The 20,592-nt window shown below is 39.3% G+C and overlaps 1 protein-coding gene across 1 annotated transcript in view; it reads right to left on the bottom strand.

The window, feature by feature from the left end:
• The window catches only part of Ube2e3 (ubiquitin conjugating enzyme E2 E3), a 55,333-nt gene extending 34,910 nt beyond the window's left edge, over window positions 1–20,423 (bottom strand). The window contains exons 1-3 of the mRNA XM_005346629.3: window positions 20,105–20,423; window positions 19,447–19,668; window positions 17,689–17,739 (exon numbers count right to left, since the gene is read on the bottom strand). Of these exons, the coding sequence (XP_005346686.1) occupies window positions 17,689–17,739; window positions 19,447–19,640 (245 nt within the window). The 5' untranslated portion in view covers window positions 19,641–19,668; window positions 20,105–20,423. The remainder of the gene's footprint in view (window positions 1–17,688; window positions 17,740–19,446; window positions 19,669–20,104) is intronic.
• Between the last annotated feature and the right edge of the window lie 169 nt (window positions 20,424–20,592).

The raw sequence follows: 20,592 nt of genomic DNA, 5'->3' as shown, positions 1-20,592 counted from the left end.
ATTATACTAAGGCTAGATACAACAAGCCTAGAGCCAGCATTATACTAAGGCTAGATACAACAAGCCTAGAGCCAGCATTATACTAAGCAGGTGCACTCTTTGCCTGCTCTTATTCAATATAGTGCTCTAAGGCTTGGCTAGAACAATTAGACAAGACAAAAACAAGGGATAAAAAGTAGGAATGGAGGCAGTCAAACTATTCTCACTTGTAGATGGTGTGATGGTATAATTAAAAGACTAGAATCTACTGAAAAAGACTTTGTGGAAGCTACTTATAAACATAGTAGTTGCAGGATACAACAATTTAAAAGAGCAGCCTGCATATACAGCATTAACCATCAAAAAACTTAGGAAAGAAATCTCATGCACATTAACTCAAAGAAACAAAAACAAAAACACCCTATATGAATCTCAGAATATACTTAGTAAAAGCAAAAGACTTCAAGACACTAAAAAAGAAAATCAAAGAATAAATTAGATGATGGAAAACCTTTTCATACTCCTGAAACAAACAAACAAACAAAAAAAAACAGAAACAAAAAACACTACCAACTAAAGCAATCCTAAGGAGTAAGAATCCAGCTGGAGTTAACCCATCATTTGACCTCAAATTATACTACAAGAATCTATAGTGGCAAAGATATCCTGGTGTTAGTAATGGCATAAAAAAAATCAGACTAATGAAGCAAAATACAGGACTTGGCAACAAACAGACAAAGTTAATGGTCACCTAATCTATGACAAAGGTATTAAAAAATACAATTCAAAAAACAGTCTATTCAACAAATGATGCAGACAAAACTGGATAACCACCTTCAGGAAAAGGAAGGAGATCCATATCTTTCACCTTAAACAAAAATGAAGTAGAACTGGATCACAGACCTGAATTTAAACCCTGAAACTAAGAGAGAAAAACATTGGGATTTTTGGAGGTAGGCCAACTTTCCCAGCAGAAGTATAAGGGCACGAACAAGTTTCAAGTCAATGGACAGGACTCCATAAAATTAATGTCTCTGCACAGCAGGACGAAGAGCTACCAGCTGATTGCACACAGGCAGACCAGGGTGGGAGAAATCTTTATCAACTGCATTTCAGATAATAAAAGGCTGACAACCCCAATTTAACAATAATCCCACAACTAAAACACAGAGAAGATAAAACAGCAAATCATCAAATGAACTGATGAAATAAACAGTTCTAAGAAAAAAAATAGAAGCTATTTTTAAAAGCATCCAACATTTCTGGTCATCAGGAAAATACACTAAAACAATTTTGAGATGTCACCTTACTCCAGGCAGAACAGCTATCATCAAGCAATCTGACAGCAAATCTTAGGAAGGATGTGGGGAAAAGAAGCCCTTACTGCTTAAAGGAGTACAAATTAACAGTCATTATGGGACACAGTCTGAAGGCTCCTTAAACAACTAGAAAGGAAACTATCATAGGCACCAGCTCCCACTCTTGGGCACACGCCCTCAGGCTCCACACCCTACCACAGAGGCATCTGCACACCCGCCTTCTGTCCCTGCACTACTCACAACAGTACAGAATGGACCAGCCTGGATGTCTACTGACAGATGACTGGATACTGAAGATGTGGTACATACTCAAAATGAAGTATTATCCAGGTTGAAAAAAAGGGGGAGGAATTCATGAAACTTTCAGGAAGTAGGATGAACTTAAGAGTGTAATTAAGAGAATGGAACCAAACTAAGAATGAAAATACATGTGCATCTTCTCTTTCATAATGTAGATCTAGTATATAATGTATGCATAAATAAATGAAAACAGGAGTATCTTCTCTCTCATATGTAAACCTAGTGTATAATACATGCATGCACACATACATACATATATGAGTAAGTGTGGATAATCTAAAATATAAGAGAGGATAATAAAGTTGAATGGTATGTAGGCTATGTAGACATGAGTCAAGAAAGGATATACAGCTGTTTTTTTTTTCTAGTTTCAACACTATTGTTTTTCTCTATTTGTGGTGGATATACAAATTCAGCTTTCTAAAGTAGCAAAAACCATTTTTTGCATTTCAAATGAATTCAATGCATTCCTCCTTTGAGGGAGCAATGGTGACCATTAACACAAAAAGAATTAGACAAACCTGCCATGGAACACATCTGTCACACTGACCCACTTTTAAAAAGTCATTTCATAAGTTTTATTTTAGTAAGAGGTATTATAATCTAAAATTTTCTCCTTTTCTTCTGTTTAAAGTTATTATCAAAACATTCCATTATAGTGTTAAGTGTTATTTAATATGCACACTGCACTGCTCAATGTAAAGTATGCCTTTGAAAAATTAAAACAGGAGCTGGAGAGATGGCCCAGCAGTTCAACTTCCAGAAGACCTGGGTTCAATTCTAAAAATCAACATGGCAGCTCACAACCATCTGTAATTCCAGTTCAAGAGGATGTGATGCCCTGTTCTGTCGTCTGAAGCACTAGGCACACACACAGCGCACAGACATACGTAAAACACCTATCCACATCAACTAAATGAAGATCCCTCCCTGGGGAGCAGTTGGACAGGACAAAAGCACACGGAGTGACTCATGGAAGCACTAGACTTAGAGAAGCAAGGGGAGACAGGCCACAGCACGAAGAGCGAGAAGAAAATAATAAAAACATTTCTAAAATAAAGAAATGTAAATGCTGCTACTGAGTACCTGACTGCACCTAGCTTTGTCACTGCGTTCCTAATGCACACACACGGTGACAAACTTCAGCTTACAAAGATAAGCAACAATAAATAACACTAATTATGCAATAAACGAACAAACTTTTTTAAAAGGCCCAGGTAATGAGTCAACACAAATGAAAGAAACTAATCTGAAGGATAAAGCTATTCTACACACATAAAAAAAAGAAACTAATGTGAAGGATGAAGCTATTTTACACACATAAAAAGGTGTGTTTAAAACAGGGGTTAACGAACGGAAAGAAGTCTGTACAATTTGAAGGTAATGAAATACTGATGGCCAAACAGACCAATTACTTATGTGAGTCAGTCTGTTCTGAGTTAGCATGCCTGCAACAATGATTTCTGATACAAACACACTATTTTTAAAAGCAACTTACACAAAAATATAGTGCTAAATTTGTCTCATCAACTGCCAGAATGCAATGACACACAAATACAAACTTAGATTTTATTAAAATCACCTGAAGGGTCTGGTGAACTGGCTCCCCAGGTAAAGTACATTCTGCATAAGATTAGCAAAGTAAATTCAATCCCTGGAGTCCATGTGAAGGTGGAAACAGACCACTGATTTTACAAACACACTGGACCCCAAACATAAACACACACAATCATGAATGCACACAATTAAAAAAATGACTTAAAGTATTTTCTTTAGTCAGGCGGTGGTGGCGCACGCCTTTAATCCCAGCACTTGGGAGGCAGAGGCAGGTGGATCTCTGTGAGTTAGAGGCCAGCCTGGTCTACAAGAGCTAATTCCGGGACAGGCACCAAAGCCACAGAGAAACCTTGTCTTGAAAAAAACCAAAAAAAAAAAAAGTATTTTCTTTGTAAAATATACTCTTTAGACTCGACACGAGTTTTCACAGTAAGATCTGACAAAAGGCCAGGAATGTCCCTTAGGATAGAAAGTCTTTTCACAGTTGTCTTAGTTTATTATTGCTATGGAGAAACACCATGACCAAAGCAACTCTTATAAATAAAAGCATTTAATTGAGGGTGTGCTTACAGTTTTAGAGAGTTAGTCTGTGATCATATCGATGGGATGCGTACAGATCTAACACTAGAGCAATAGCATGGAGTTTAACATCCTTATCCACAGTCAAAGAAAGATGGGCCTCATGTAGGCTTTTGAAACCTCAAAGCCTCAGTGACAAGCATACTTCCTCCAACACATCTCCTAATCCTTCCCAAGCAGTTCCACTAAGTGGGGACCAAATATTCAAACAGAAGGGTCTATGGGGCCCATACTCATCCAAGGCACAGCAGCATAAGGACTAAAATGATTCCCTTTAAAAAGTGAAAAGCCCTAAATACAAGAACACAACCAAAATAAACTCTTGAGTCTTACTGATGTTACTAATGTTAACCTTATTAAACCCCAAGTCAAGTGACTTAACACAAATGTATGAACAGGTGAGGTTTAAAATATTAACATTATTTTTTTACAACTAAACATACATGCAACAGTTTCAACCCCTAACTTCAAAAATGATTCTAAATTCTTAAAAGCCAGTAACTTTCAGATTGTAATACAAGTGGGAGTGGGGGAAAGTATTGTGTTAAACTGATGAAGTTTACAGTATTAATCATCCTTTATGCTCCATCCCCAAACTCACACAAACATCCCATCACACGTTCACAATACCACTACTTCTGGGGGTTTGAATGAGAAGGGCCCCATAGGCGCATATATTTGAATACTTGGTCCCCAGTTGATAAAAGTATGAAAAGTATGAGACATACTGGCTTTAAAGGACTTTTAAAATAAGAAAAGAAGGTACCAGAAGAGATTAAAAAATGAAAGGCACATTTTCCCATAATAGATGAAAATCCTATTAACATAGGTTTTCCTGTAAATAAAACTCACTAGTAAGAAGAAAAAAATATCAAAAGAATTTACAAGTGGCATTTGTAGTTGTGTGTGTGTGTGTGTGTGTAATGCACAACAATTCCACAACACTCTTTAGAGTGGAATAGGTGCAGAAAGTGAAATACTAAGGGAATAAAGTATTTTTACATAACAGACATATACATGCTATAAAAAGTCATGTAAATTTGGGCCTGAGGAAAAGGCTCAGAGAATACAACATCCAAACATCAGAGTCGAAGAGTTTGGATCCTAGGACCCACTTACGAAGACAAGAAGCATCAGCAGCCTATCATTGTGTAAAAACATCTAGAGAGCCCGAGGTTCAGGTAGAGACACCGCCTCAGTACACAGTAATCAAGGACAGCACCCATCAACCTCCACAAGGATGTGCACAGTACACACATAAATGAAACGACAAATTGATTCATGATAGATCTTACATAAAAAGTGTATTACAAATTATTTTGTATTACTCCAAATAATGCAAAATCACCCAACTACAGCTCTGCAGCTTCCTATCATTGCAATCTGTAATTTATACAAGCAATTTTCAAAAGTGAAAAGATGTACCCTCCCCACACTTGACATTTGCGGAGGAGGGTGTGGCAGACACAACACAGGGAAAACATGACTATCATTTAGTCACGAGGGTCTGAGGATGACCAGTATCTTCCTAGGAATATAGCATAATCTAGCCCCAAATGCTGTAAGAAATACTAAGCAATGTTGCTTATCTTGTAGATTTAGCTAGCAAGAAGATTCAATTCTCCCATAAATTAATTCAATTAAAGTAAAAGTGAGCCTATGGTTTAATTTACAGCAGTTTAATTCAAAATTATTAAAAGTGGCTTCAAGATTGGTAGTGAAGGGACTTGCTACTCTTGCAGAAGACTGGGGTTCAGTTACCAGCACCCAAATGGCAACACATAACCTTCCACAACTCTACTAACAAGATCACACACCTTCTGCTCCCCAAGGGTATCGGGTACATATGAGATGAAGACATGCATGCAGGCAAAGTACTCATGTACATAAAACAAAAACTAGCTCAAAATTTAGAAAACTTAAAACAGAAAAGCTATTCTCAATGGAGATATTTCTGTTATTCTACTGCTAGGACTCAATTATTTCTCCAGAAATAACAAGTGGCTAGGACAACACCATGTTGAAAAGAATAGCTTCTGATAACTTTTCAAAATGATACCTCTGATTCTACATTTTCCTAAGACAAAGTGATTTAGCCTGAAATGGGCTTACATCACATAGGGCTCCGGAGATAGGCTAAACGGCTTCCTGCCCAAGCACAGAGACAGAGTTCATACCCCCAGGACTCACAGCTGTGTGTGTGGCCTGACAATGCTGCAGAGGTCACAGAGGTGAATGGAGAGAAAGAGTGGTTAGACACTCGGATTCTAGAGGTGCAGTGGCTAGCTATACTATTCAAAACAGCAATCTCCAGGTTCAGAGATAGATCCTGTCTCAAAAAATGAAGCAGGTCGTTGCTGTAGGTCACAAGGATGAAACTGGTGAATACTTTTCTTCTCCAGTAGTGTGTATAATACCTTCCAGCACCATGAATGTTAGTCAGTTGGGGGGGGGGGGGGAGTTTACAGTTGGGCAACAGCTTGATCCTCTATTTTTAATGGTGTTAGGTGGTATTTTAGCAAAAGAGCCTCACCCTCATGTTGGGGAGAAAAGGGAAAAGAAAATGACCAAAATATATTGCATGAAAAAAATTTAAAATAAAATGTCATAAAAATCAAATTTAAATTGTTATCAGTAAGTAAGAACATTTGCTGCTCTTGGAGAGGACCTGAATTTGGTCCCCAGCACCCTCATGGGGCAGGTGACAACTGTCTGTAACTCCAGCTCCTGGGAACACAACTTCTGGCCACTGTAGGTAACAATACATAAGTACATGCACATACTCAAAGACATCTGCACGCATGCAAACAGACACCTACACATAAATATTTTTAAATTATCTCCTATTTTTGAGGCTATAATTATAACATTAAGAACTACCACCCAACCTCTGTGGTTAAAGACCCACCACACAGTTCGCTGCCCTTCACTTAACTGTGCGCTTTCCCTTTCACAACGCTCGGCGTGACAGGGACTATTGCTCTGCATCTCCCAACTCCTTACCTAGATCTGGTTTGTAAAGCACACTTGATAAATAGGTGTTAATCGATGTGTGTTATCAGTGAAAATCAAATTTGCTGTTTAAAACATTTTTATTCTGTTGCAAATAGTGCTCAACAAATAATCCTGTACAACTAAATCCTAAATTTCTTAAAGCCTAAACATTTTCGAAGGACAGCTTTTATAGGATTATACATAATATGTACCATAAAGACCACTAAAAGATCAAAACTGGAATCTGCATACCTCTGACTGAACAGGAGAAAGCATTCACTATTTCTGTTGTTTTTTTCCCAATTATACTGGCTATGACCCTATGTTTTTTTATGATAGCTGATTGACTAAGCTCAGAGCTCAAGGAAAGTAGGTTATTAATAAATTTACATTTTACCTGTGAGTAATAAGTCATACTCTTTTGTCTTGAGCCATAATGCTGAGTAAAAATTGTTAATCATGTTTCAAAAAAAGAAATAAAGTAGCAATAAAAAGATATCCAAAGTCAACAGTGACCTTCATACACACAGACACACACACAGAGGCAAGTGTACTCTCACACAGGAAAAAAAATCGATAAATTCTCTAAGTATAATGACAGTGATCTCCTGAAGCAGTTTAATTCATTGAAAGACCAACAGGAGTTAATGATCCCAAAAGGACAGTAGGAAGCTGACTTGGATTCACTGCTAAAGCGGGGCTTAAGCACTTGCCCTGCTCTGACCATGCACCTTACACCAGTGGTGTGCCATGACTTCTCTTACAGCTGTCGCTAAACACTTGGCATAAGCAACTTAAGGGGGAAATGGGTTTTCTTAGCTCATCATTTCAGGGGTCTCAGTCTGCCAGGGCTCTACCTGGGGAGCATCACTGCCCCTGGTGGTGACACAGGGCTCTGCAACTAAAAGCAGAATACAGACAGAACCAGACACGCAGGGACAGGCCACACAGCCTCAAGGTCTGGTCCCTTAGGAAAAATCTGTCAGCTAGGCCCTGCCGCCTGTGACCAAGTGCTCAAAAGCATAAGCCTATGAGGGACCGTTCAGTGAGGGAACGTCAAAAACGCTGTCAAGTCCTGACTATCTCCTGATACTGAACCATTCTGTCTGTGAGGCAGTTTTGTTTACAAATGGAATACAAGAAAAGAGGGAGACGATGGCTGTCTGAGTTAGGGCTTCTATTGCTGCAATGAAACACCAGGACCAAACAACAAGCTGGGGAAGAAAGGGCTTATCTGCCTTACACTTCCACATCTCGGTTCATCATTGAAGAGAGAGTCAGGATAGGAACTCAAAGGGCAGGACCCCGGAGGCAGGAGCTGATGCAGAGGTCATGAAGGGCTGCTGCTTACTGGCTTGCTCATCATGGCTTGTTCAGCCTGCTTTCTTGTAGCACCCAGGATCCCCAGCCCAGGATGACATCACCCACAATGTGCTGGGCCCTCCCCCATCAATCACTAATTAAGAAAACATCCTACAGCTGGATCGTATGGAGGCATTTTCTCGATGGAGGCTCCCTCCTTTTAGGTAACTCTAGCTTGCACCAAGTTGACATAACACCAGCCAGCACGTAAAGGGGGAGGGGTAGAGTATTAACACAGTTTGTCTCTGATCGTCTCTTGACCTAACTTGCAAATTTGAAAATACACCAACGAAATAAAAGATGCTAAATTACTTGGTAATTACTAAATAGGAGTCTAATAAGTAAAATACAGATCACAGTAAATTCAGCTTAGTTTCTCTAATAAGTTGCAAAATGCAAAGATATGGAGAAATCTTGATCTCAGAAGACATTGAGTCAGGGGTTCTCAATCTTCCTAATGCTCTGACCCTATAATAGTTCCTCCTGTTGTGGTGAACCAAACAATAAAATTATTTCACTGTCACTTCACAACTGTAATTTTGCTGTTATGAATCAGTGTAAGTATCTGATATGCAGGATATCTGATAAGTGACCCCTGAGAAAGGGTTGTTCAACACTCTCACAAGGGAGGAGAACCTTGAGAACCACCACACTAAAGTCTCATCAACCAATCTTGATCTACCTGCTTTATTTGGATTCTGGCTCAAGTTAAGTCTGGGAGAAGCCAAGTCAGCCTCAGCACATTTGTAATTCTGAATGACTAAGGAGCTATGGCCTCGTAGTTAAGAGTAGTCTCTATCTTTTGGAAGGAGTACAATACCCAGTTTAAATGGGGAGATGAGCCAGTGCTGAGATCTGCTTGTGTAATAGTCAAAGGAACAGACAGTGCAGATGAAACAAGAGCCAGGGAAAGGCGACTGGATGAAAACTGGTCGAGTTTATTATGCTGAACTGTTTTCTTCTGCATGTTTGATATTTCCCATAAAAAGATGATTGAAAAAAATTAAGAGGCTTCAGCAAGAAGGAAAACTGATCATTTACAAAACAGATCAAGGTTCAAAGAAAAGAAAATGAATATAGTTCAAACTAAGTTCTTTAACGGAAATGCTAATTATTAAATATGAGAAAATTCAACAAAAACGCCTCCTAAATTTTTTCAAAGACATTATATAAATAAAATGAATAAAGCCTATCCCATAAATCACATGCATGCTTCAAATTGTGTTCGTAGTCCAAGTGGCAGATTTTGCCTCACTGTGGTACTAGGCAAACAGCACAAGCATGTATACCACAAATCCAACAAATAGCAAAATGCCCTAGCATGAAGCAAGAATAAAATCATGAAGCCAGTGCCTTTCTGTGCCTCTACATTTTGCTGTCACTACTTCTGCAACTGAGAAAACTACAGAAGGCATCAGAAGTCATAAAAACTATGCAACCACACGCTTCTGAGATTCGTTCTCTTGGGGACTCTGAATAGATGGGATTCTCTACCTACTAAAGTTTAATGTGAAAAAAATGATACATTTATAAGAGACCTATATGACATTAAATAGCAAATCTATCTATAAATAATCACCTTCAGAAGGGAAATAAATGGTGTTTATAAAAAGCGAGACATGGATGTAAAGGGGATCATCGTGATGACTCGTAAGTAAAGGAAAATAAAATAAAGAGGTAACAAAATTCATGCTTCCCTAGGCATTTCATTCAGTCCAGAAGATGGAGCGACACTCCTAGAAGCAATTTCAGAATAGATATGTCTTTATTTTTCCCCAGACAAACTGGATGTTAAACAGAACGACAAAGTATATTTGCTCTGGGACACTGAAGGAGCAAAAAGGAAAAAAAAAAAAAAGACAGGAAAACCTCTTGGTAAATGACATATAACTGGTCAAAATCCCTCCAAATAGGCTGACTAAACCTATGACAGTGAGTCCTGCAATACTGTGATTCCTTCCAATTCTTTCCAAAATTTTGTTATAAAAATCCATAAAACTAAAACAAATCTTATACACAGTATAAGGCAAACACAGGACCAGCACTTTAAAGTTTAGAAACACTAAGCAGAGACACCATATCAGTGACACTACTTTTCATCACAACTAAGCGTCACAGGTGTCATAAAGAAGCCTGAGCTGTTTTCTTAGAGACCCTTACAAACTACTAAGACATTAAGGGATAATCAAGGTTTGGAATGTAATTTTGAATCAGCATCTAAAGAAACTACAAGGAACAGATTAGCGTGACAAAGCTTTGTACACCTGGCCTGTCACTCTGAGAACATTTTATCAATTGTGTTAAGAAAGAGTAGCTCCTAGACACATACTGGGGGAAAAATCCCCATAAAATATCTGAGAACCATTTTTGTACAAAATCACATTTAGTAGAAACAAGTTTAAATAAACCACAACACTATTAAAAACAAAATTCTGAGGAATCTAATAAAAAGCCAGCATCCGTTAAAACCTGGATCCAGCAGCATTACAAGATTTACATGCATGTTCACACTGCTATCAGTTTTAAACTTCCCTCAAAACCTTCTGTGCCTGGTAGCTCACCCTAATAAAGCACACAAACTCTTAACTGCCAAGAGCTTTTTATCAAGTTCCAAACAATCCATAAAAATAAACCGCTTTCACAATAACCCAAGGAAAAATGTCGATTCATCATCTGTCCAGAAGAAAGGCATATACAGAAGACTACAGAGCAAAAACAAAAGTTTATTTTTTCTATTATAAACACATTCAACTCTACCTCTGTTCTTACAAGGAGAGAACAGAGAGCTGACAACCTTGGGAATGCTTCCCAGACACAAAATCCCTCAGAGTGACACACCCTCCCCAAAAAGAGAAGGGTCAGCACCCCTAAGTTGAAAAAGGCAGCTTTCTTTTTTCCTCTTCACTTAAGCATTTGAACCTTACTTTGTACCAGATTCTAAAACCATACAGTACCAACATTTTGGGTACTTCTGTAGAGGTGCAAAAAAACAAAGGAATACATTTATACTAAATACACACCCAACCTACAAGCTCTGAACAGTTTTCATCAAGTTTTTCAAATAGCGTTGTTCGAAAAAGAAAAAAATTGCTTACTTTCAAACTAAAGTAAACGGAGATGTGCACCTGAATCTTTCATGCCAATGAACCACAACTTCCAAATTTAAAAACTTAGATTTAATTTTTAAATTTAAACCAAGAGATATTGACCCACCTTTTATGATTTAAACAAAACCCTGTATTAATAAGTCACTGAGCTGAAAAGCCTCCAACAGTACCAGGCTGCTACTCCACTCTTTCCTCTTTACTCTTAGAGAGAATCAGTCATACCCATCGAGATTATGTTTTTATGGCAGAGAAATTGGTTTCTCATGGAATGCCCATGAACTCCCTCACAGCCCTCAGTCACCTTACAGTTAGTCACGGCTGCGAAATCAATTTGTGTCTTATTTCCAAACCAAAGCACTTAAATCTGGCACATGACAGCTTCAATTCTCTTGACTAGCTCTTGTTCCAAGTGGCAGAGTCGCAGGACAGAAGCACAGATCTAAATTTGCATGGAAGAGCTTCACAGAGGTGTCCCTGAGCTGGCCACACGGATCTCTTCTGAATAGGAAATGCACCTTATGTGCTGAGCCAATAACTCTTTCAAGCATCTTTGTAATCACAGCACAGCTAGCAGAATGTTGGTGTTTCTTTTCACAACCTAAATGCACTTGAATGCTCCAGACAATACTTATTTGAGAATGACTCATCTGTGTGTGTTAAAAGACAGGTTTTCTGTGTAACTTTGTATACTAGAATAAATAGAAAAATTAAAGGTAGTATTCTGAAAGCAAATTGGGAAAATAATTGAATATATACAAAACTTTAAAAGGAGACAAAATTCACTTTAAGAGTAAAGAACTCTAAAATCAACAATCTAATTTTTTTCCTAGTAAACACCACACACACACACACACACACACACACACACACACACACACACACACATACATAAAGCAGTGATCCAATTAACAACTGAGAAACTGAAATCTGCTACTAGGGACCAGGTGAGAGGGAATCAAGAGACTGCAGAACCTTCCTTGAACTCCTGGAGGCTATGACTGCTCCGGGAGAGCAGAAGCTGAACCTTCTGCATGTGCTAGGTCCCAAGAACTCTGAAAATCCAAAACTTTAGTAAGTTTGGCACAAAATTATTTGGTAGCAAAACGAAATTATGAGCTAAGGTTAAATGCCTTATATTTCTACTTATCCCACTTTGTGAATGCTCACAATGGCATTAGTGTGGAGACATTCATACTGTGAATACAGAGTGCTGTAGCAAGTATACACAACACAATGGTCACATAATGCAAACCTTTCCAAAACCTGAGAACTTATGCATTCTAAACACACCTGGACGCAAAGGTTTGAAACTGAGGCGACAGTATTGCAGCCTGGCAGACTAGGATTTTAACAATGAAAATAAAAAGCAAATGAAGACCATGGCTTTCTTCATCGTGTGTAATTCAGTGAGATTAAAAATGAACTTTGATGATTCATCAATGGTATTTTTTTCCTGTTTTGGTTTAGTTTGGTACTAAGAATTAAAACTCAGGGCCCCACACATGCTAAACAAGCGCTCTACCACTGACCCCTTATCTCCAGCTCTGCATACTTCTCCCTTACTATTCCTTAGAACACCAGAGATACAATCAGCTGGAAGCACACTGCGCCAAAGTACAGTTAACAGTTACGAGACCTAAAAAGAACAGTGCTGGAAGCATTTTAAAAAAGCGTAATTTAGCAGGTACTCATGGTACCAATTCCTGTGGCTTCCTACATCATACTATAAGACACATGTAAACTCACACAGTACTGGCAAGCGATGGGGACTTGTAAGGGCAGAAGCGCCAATGCATGTATTAAAGCTGACGTCAGCAGAAAAACAGTCAGAAACAAAGTCTCCCCAGCTTAGGAGGCAGAGCACAGGATCAAGTGTCTATAGCATTCCTCCCAGCATTACTGATGCTCTGTTCTGAGAAAGTCTGGCGGGGAGGGGGGAATCTCTTATGTTTTACAAGGAATACAGCAGGATCTCTGACATCTAACCACCAAATCTAGTGCACTCCTTTTCCAACTCTCAAGAACAATGTCGTCTCTGGGCATTTGCAACTATCCCCCAAGATTAGGAACGGAGTGCTCGTACCAAACCACTGATCATACAGCAAAAGAAAAGTATTAAAAAAATTAATACAGTCTACTCTCTAGTACCTATGCCTCTAGTAAAATGGCCAAACATATTTCTCTGTTGAAAGACAAGGGAAGAAAGACAATAACTGTATTCTATTCACTAAACCTGTACCTAGTTTTCTGTTTTTCTCACACATTTGTAAAAAGCAAAAGGTCAGGTTCTGCCTTTTCAACCTGAACACCCAAACAAATCTTTCTGATTTTCCTGTAGCAATACACCCGTTACAGCATCACACTCAGAAGATACCAAACAGTTGCATATAGAGAAGAACACAATTTGCAGCATACAAGTATTCAAAAGCACTTACTGTTCCCACACACCTTCTGACATTATTTGAACTGAGTGTTAACAGATCCTAATAAAACTGTAACTTTTGAGGGGTACTGTTTTCAGTTACTTCTCGGGGGAAAAAGAAGTCTTTAGCTTTACAATAGTCTCAAGTTCTTCTCCTATGCTGATTTGTAAGCAAAAAGTAAGATTACTATGAATATCAATTTCTTCTTATAATCAAGTAAAAGTGACAATTTAGTATTATATTAGAATTATTACAACTGAAGTAATTATCATGACAAAGATATATGATCTTTAATGTTTTCTCCAATCCAAAATAGTTATTTTCCTGGAATTCCAGGCTAATTAGAACTGAGAAAGTAGACGGATATAAATATAGCATAACTTGCTAACAGTGACATTCTACTAAGTAGCAGAGCAAGGGTCCAGACAGTCTTATTTTTACACTAGGACTTTCCAAACCTAACAAAAGAATCTTCAAATCTTGTTACATTCAATGTTCTGATTCCACATCTCTGGCAGAGGATGGAGGAGGGCGAAGGGAGCATGGAGCAACATTCTGTACTTCCCACAATTCTACCTGTGATACACAGACAACAGGCCACCCTACCAGTAGCAAGGGTCTATCTACCAAGAAAATACCAGATTGAGCCTATGAACAAGGGAGAGGTTACCAGCTTCTCATTTAAAACTCAGGCTTCCAGTTTTACATTCTTCAGGGGTAACCTGCGAAACTTTTTAAGTACCTGATCTTGCGTTTTATCTGAAAAAATTACAAGCTTAAAACTCTAATACCTGCCCTAATTAAGGCATTTCCCATATTCAAAAACTATCTCCCAATACCCTGTCTGCATCACAATGCTAAGGAGTATTTTAGAAGCATACTTTGTACTTGTTTATATACACAGAAAAACAGGGTTAAGTTAGAAACCTGCAGTCTCTACAAGCAGCGCCTGGAAGACGAGGTCCACCCTTTTAGCACATACACTCAGTGGTCATGTCAACAGGTTTCTATAAAAGCAGAGCAATGTCCACACAATTTTCTTCCAACTTTACCTACATTATCAATTATTTATAGCCTAATCTGAGATCTGGTTGGCAAGGCTATAAATTTGAACAAAAAATAATTGCATCTGTGCCGGCTGATCTTCATGAGCAAGCTGCTGGGTTTGAACTCACGTAGGAATGCCCCTGGGGCACGTCTGTGAGTGTCCTTCCAAAGAGACTTACTGAGATTGGAGCCTTGTCCTGCCTGTGAGCAGCCGCACCTCATAATTCCAGAACTGAAATACTGTCTATCACTAGAGATAACATCTTTATCAACGTTCTTAGTGCCAGGAAAAAAAAATTACACAATTCAACAACTAATTCGATACCTGAGCACTGTGGATTAGACCTAACTTAATGCTAATTAAAAGAAGATATTTAAGAAAATCCTTCCTAATCTGAGTAATTTGGCTTTTTTTCTGAACTTTCCTGGATTTCATTCAACTTTTTTTCTGAGATACATAGATACATTTCTACCCCAAAAAAGAATTAAATCTGTCACATCCTTTGACAAGCTTGCTGAAAGAAGACAGAGAGAAGAAAGAAAGAAAGAAAGAAAGAAAGAAAGAAAGAAAGAAAGAAAGAAAGAAATCACACCCAAAACCATAATGGTATTCTGATTAAATAACTATACACAAAAAGCCAAATGTATTAGGTTTCTTTTTACATTGCAGACAATATAAACCCACAGATCTTAAATGTACTTATGAATATGTAATTTCATTTGTCAAGGTAGCCTATACAAAGGTTAAGTTTAAAGCATACAATCTCCACAGGCTTACAATGAACATTTATTTAAACACCTATGAATTTAAAAAACACTATGATGTTCTTTCCTAGATCTGATAAGAAGGCAAAAAATACAATACAAATTTAGACTTCTCTGTCAAAATTCTACACTTCCGGCACTAAACACTCAATCTAGAAAGTTCCTACCCTAGGTAAGGAGTAGACCTTCCACACAGAACTAGACATGCCCATGTATCTGGTCTTTTTACATGTAAGACATACAAGAAAAAAAAGCCTAACTTCAAATGCCCAGAAACCATTTACAATGCCCACTTCTTGTCTAATTACTTATGCAGCTTCAAAGACACGCAGGTCCTAAAGGAGTAGACATCAAGCACAGCAAGGGAGAGCAGGCACAGACAGCTGTGCACACGCACGCCCAAAGTCTCACCAGTCCACCCGTTCAGTGGCCAAACGCTGAGCTCTGTCTTAAGGACTGGTACACAAGAGGGAAAATCCAGAACAAACTAAGCTCTTTGCCCCACAAAGTGTCTACTTTTTCTAAGACAGTCCTCAGTGACCTTGTGGAAGCAACCCTGGGTTTTGGGTCCTTCATCACCACAGACTCTGAGGGCAATCGACACACATCTACCACGTTCTGTAGGTTTATTCTGGTCCCCCGGATTGTGCTCTTTGCAGAAAAGCCAACCACCTTTAAAAATGTTTGATCTTACATGAACCTTTAAATATCTGAGAGTTTTGTACTAATCTTTACATCTCTCATAACGGGAAAAATAATTACACATATTGCAAATTAAATGCTTCTTTCAGAGAGTAAACTTAACTTGACCTTTCCTAAGTGAACACAGATTTGACACACCATTTGGGAGGCTGGACTTCAATTTACTTATTTTCAAAGCAGCAAAAATATAATATTACTCACTCACAATTAGTTGTAAATTTTCTAGTAACTAGACTAAATGGAACATTTATTAAACATAATCACAATATTATCACTTGAACACAAGAGCAAAATTTTATGCTCTGCTAAGCTTTTAAAATAGAGTGCACATGCCACACTTTTAACATGTTTTAAAATCCAGTGCATATGCCACACTTTTAGCATGTCATTTTACAATCCAGTGCAGAAGTCACACTTTCAGCATGTCATTTTAAACCTGCCACAAGTAAAGCTGCGAGTGGCCAGTGGCTACTGTATTGGGTGGCACGCCTCCTAAGTTAATACTGCGGTTGGACATACCACTTTCAATAAGCAAAACTTAATTCATTGAAAAATTCAGAATGAGGTCACTTTATCAACAGATCTAATAATGTACAGTTAGAGGTCAGTGACATTTGCATCCACAGCTGACTCCAGAAATGTGTCCAATCAACACAAGTGATCACAAAATTTGTAGCAGAAACAGATTAAACACTAAAGCATTTTCCTATCAAACTATAACATCACCTCAACTGCACCACACATACTCCATCATAAGCACCTATCCCTATGCAAACTATTGAAATTGATCAAAATGATAATTTCATAAGCCACATAATTACTGTTCAAAAATAGAAGTATAATATATAAGATGAAATAAAAAACCTGACAGATTTTTGTCACTGGCTACTTTCGATGCATCTTAACATTATTAATCACAACCTTAAATTACTCTACCTAGGTTCCAGACAAATTCTTTCCACGATTACAATTTACTTTCTGCTTACTAAGAATTTTCAAGTAATTAGGACAATTGCTTAAAATGTAAATAATTCCAACAATGCACCCTCCAGAAAGCAACAACTGAAACTATTAGTCTATCACGCAAAATCTGTACTGAAGGCGAGTGACCAATAGATCAAACAGAAAGAAGCAACTACACTCTTGTTTACTGCACTTATATTTTCTAACACTGCATTCAGCAGTTTCTAAATTTGGAAGGTCAGTTCAGATTGCACACAAACAGCTCTTTAGAGCTGAAAATGTTAGAAATCACCGAAGTATAGCTGTGCACAGAAACGCTCTACAGACATGCAAGCAAAATCATCACCGGTCATGCCAATTTCAGATGCCAAAATCCTGTGTTTGTAAGTTCACAATCTATACATGCCAAAGAATATCTTTTCTCCCATTTTTATTTATTTAAGCTAGATAATTTCACTTTAGTGCACTCCAAAAACACAGAAAATAAATGAAGTCAGTTTTTTAGGCTGCACATATATCCAGGCAAGATCATTACATTAATTTCTCAATGTTTTTCCGCAACTCAAAATGCAAACAAAATGTGTTTCTTACCTGCAGTTGGGAGGAGGATCAAGAGTGATTTCAGCTAGCTCCTTCTGAATTCTGCGAGTGAAATGAGAATAAACAAAAAGGATCTGAGGCAGTCTGCAGAATAACCGGGGAATTACACTGCCCTCTACCACCACGTAGTTAAATGCAAGGCTGGCTTTGCCTTCAGTAATGCTAACATGGCTGCTTCCTCTTTGTTCTCAGAGGCATAGCCCAAATCCCTTAGCAGAAACTTTGCAGCTCTTTTTCTCACGTGCTACCGTAAATAAGTGTGTCATCTCCACCTGTTTGGAGAACTAGTCCTTTCTGACCACTAAGTGAAGGATACAGAATCTAATAAAAAACACGCTTTACCAAAGAAATTCTCTGTTCAAGCTTATATGCAAATGAGACAAAAAGGGAGGAGGGAAAACACCAGAGAATTTGACAATGATTTCAAGTCACTTTTTACTGAGCTAAAAATTAACAGGCTGCTACAAGAGCACAGTAACAGTTTCTGGAAATAAAATTTTATCTGTCAGAAAAGTTTAAAATTTCTAACCATCTTTGCCAAATGAAAAATTTCAAACTGGCACTCCCATTAACTCTGACTATCATCCCTGATTTTTAGACATACCTTTAAAGTTCTATAAATTTTCATCAGGAAAGAAGATAAATATACAAACTCAAGCTACAGACAAAAGGCAACTCTGACATTCTTCAAAACTAGGATGTTTTCAAAACTTGAGACGTGTTTAACACGTTCCTCCACAAGATGACAACAAACTGGGTACTTTAGATTCTTTCAAAGACTGTTGCTGCTGGTCAATAGAATATTCTAAAGCTGTTAGCATTTGATTAGTGGTCAAAATCCACACAGAGAGTTTGAATCATGGTAAGAATGTAACATTTCACCAGTTTTTGCATTTCTCTTCCTTCATTTATGGCCAACAACAACAAAAACTCAGCAGAACACCTGTCCTGGGTGATGCTGTGAGCACGTTTCACTGAACTGCTAGTGTCTCCAGACACCCCAACACTACTACCACTCAGTCCCACTGGCACAACTGCTTGTCATCCCAGAATATAATAGTCAACAGAACACAACTGATCTTTAGCTTGGACTCAGTCATTTTCCCCTGCTGCTGAGTTAACCCATCAAACATATCCACAAGTTTTATGAGTCAAGAGGAAGACCACAATGACATTTTCAGCCACCGAAAGACATCTAAAACTGTCACTGGCTACTTTTAAGTTTTATGTGTCCTCACAAGAAGGGGGGATAACAATAATTAGCACAGTTACACCTGTGCAGTGAGATTTAAAGTCTTGTTCGTCCAAACTGTGGGCCAATTTAAAGCACACTGTAGGACCTGCTTTCCAATAAAGCCAAGCCTGGTATTTAGCAATTCTCCAGTAAATATTACCATATCTGAGCACTCGATTTATGGCGAGAGGCACTGCTGATCTCCAGCACTGCCAGTCTCACAGAAGGAAACCTCTCCAATGCCCCATCTCAATTCCCTGGCCAACTCCTTCATCTGTCAGAACCAGCCTCAGCTCTGCTGGAGACACTCCTCGCTTTAGAGAGCAGAGCAGAGTCAACAGGGGTAGGGAGGCGGCTTCTATGCCACATGCAGAATGACAGCTCCTTCAAGTTCAACCACATGGGATGGAGAAGTATTTCCGAAGGATGGCCACTGCTGTTAAACCAACAAAGCCAGCGGTGGGACAGAAGGCCACCTGCCCAGGCGTGTGCCCTGCCCTGCAGGCAGATGTTACCTTTTAGCACTCGTGGATAACTTAGCAGTTGTTTTGCTGGAAAGTTTGGTGTTTTTCTTCTGCTGGGTAGCAGAAGGCTTCCTCTCCTCCTGTTCCTCAGGCTCTGGAGCTGCAGGGTCCCGCTGGTCGGCATCTGAACTGCCACTGCTGGTGCTGGGGCTCTCATCGTCCGACCTCTGCCTATCACTGGACATCTTGGTGAAGTGATCTCTGGGAAAACTTCTAAGGAGAGAAGGGACCGTGGAGAAATGTTAAAAATCTTCCATATAAAAATAACCCAGCAGCATGCTCCTCTTTCTGGAAGCCCCTAGGAGAGTCTTCTGTGGAAAGGGATTCGAAAGTCCCCATACTCAAGGTACAGCAAGGTTACAGAGGCTGATGTGTCTTCTGAGGCAGGCGTTGAGGGATTTACCAAACTCAAATTAGAAAACCCACTCACATTTTCCCCCATCCCTCAGACAATCCATCAATTGTCTACTTTCTCAGAAGGCATGAAACAGATTTGCCAGGGAACTTGGGCAACGGGCATTAATAACATATGACAACTGTAAATAACAGATCTCGCTGAGAATGTTCAGAAGTCACTAATATCGTCTAAATATTTACAGGCTGACACCGGTCTGAGCTCCCAAATCCTCCTTCCCAGAGGGAAACATACCCTGTTAGTCGCCCATATGCTTATTTACGGTGGCGGGTCCTCCCGTGCGCACCGAAAGCCTTTGAACACACCACTCAAATTAAAAAAAAAAAAAAAAATTCAACTGGCAGCCGCCCCAGCGCCGTCCCCACGGCCAGCGGCGAGGATTCACCCAGCCAAGCCGGAGCTGCCACCCGGGGAAGGGCAGGATCCGAACTGCACCTTCTTCTGCAAAGCTCCCGGTGCCACCGACGTCCCCCGCTCAATTCCTCCCTCACCGACCGACATTTTGTTGGGGGGGGGGGAGTAGAGAAGAAAAAAAATCCGCAAAGCGGCCAAAAGCCCGAGGGCAAAACAAACAAACAAACAAAAGCCCTCCCCCACCCCCCACCCCCAGAAGTGCAACAAATTGGTGCGGCCCGCCCCGGGGCGAGCGCCGGGCCACGCAGCTCCACGGTCCTTTGTGGGGAGGGCCGCGCAGGGGACCGCGCCACTGCGCCCGCCCGCTC

Source organism: Microtus ochrogaster, chromosome 4 (assembly GCF_000317375.1).
Source record: "Microtus ochrogaster isolate Prairie Vole_2 chromosome 4, MicOch1.0, whole genome shotgun sequence".
Taxonomy (NCBI): Eukaryota; Metazoa; Chordata; class Mammalia; order Rodentia; family Cricetidae; genus Microtus; species Microtus ochrogaster.
This window is presented reverse-complemented; position numbering and strand designations above follow the sequence as displayed.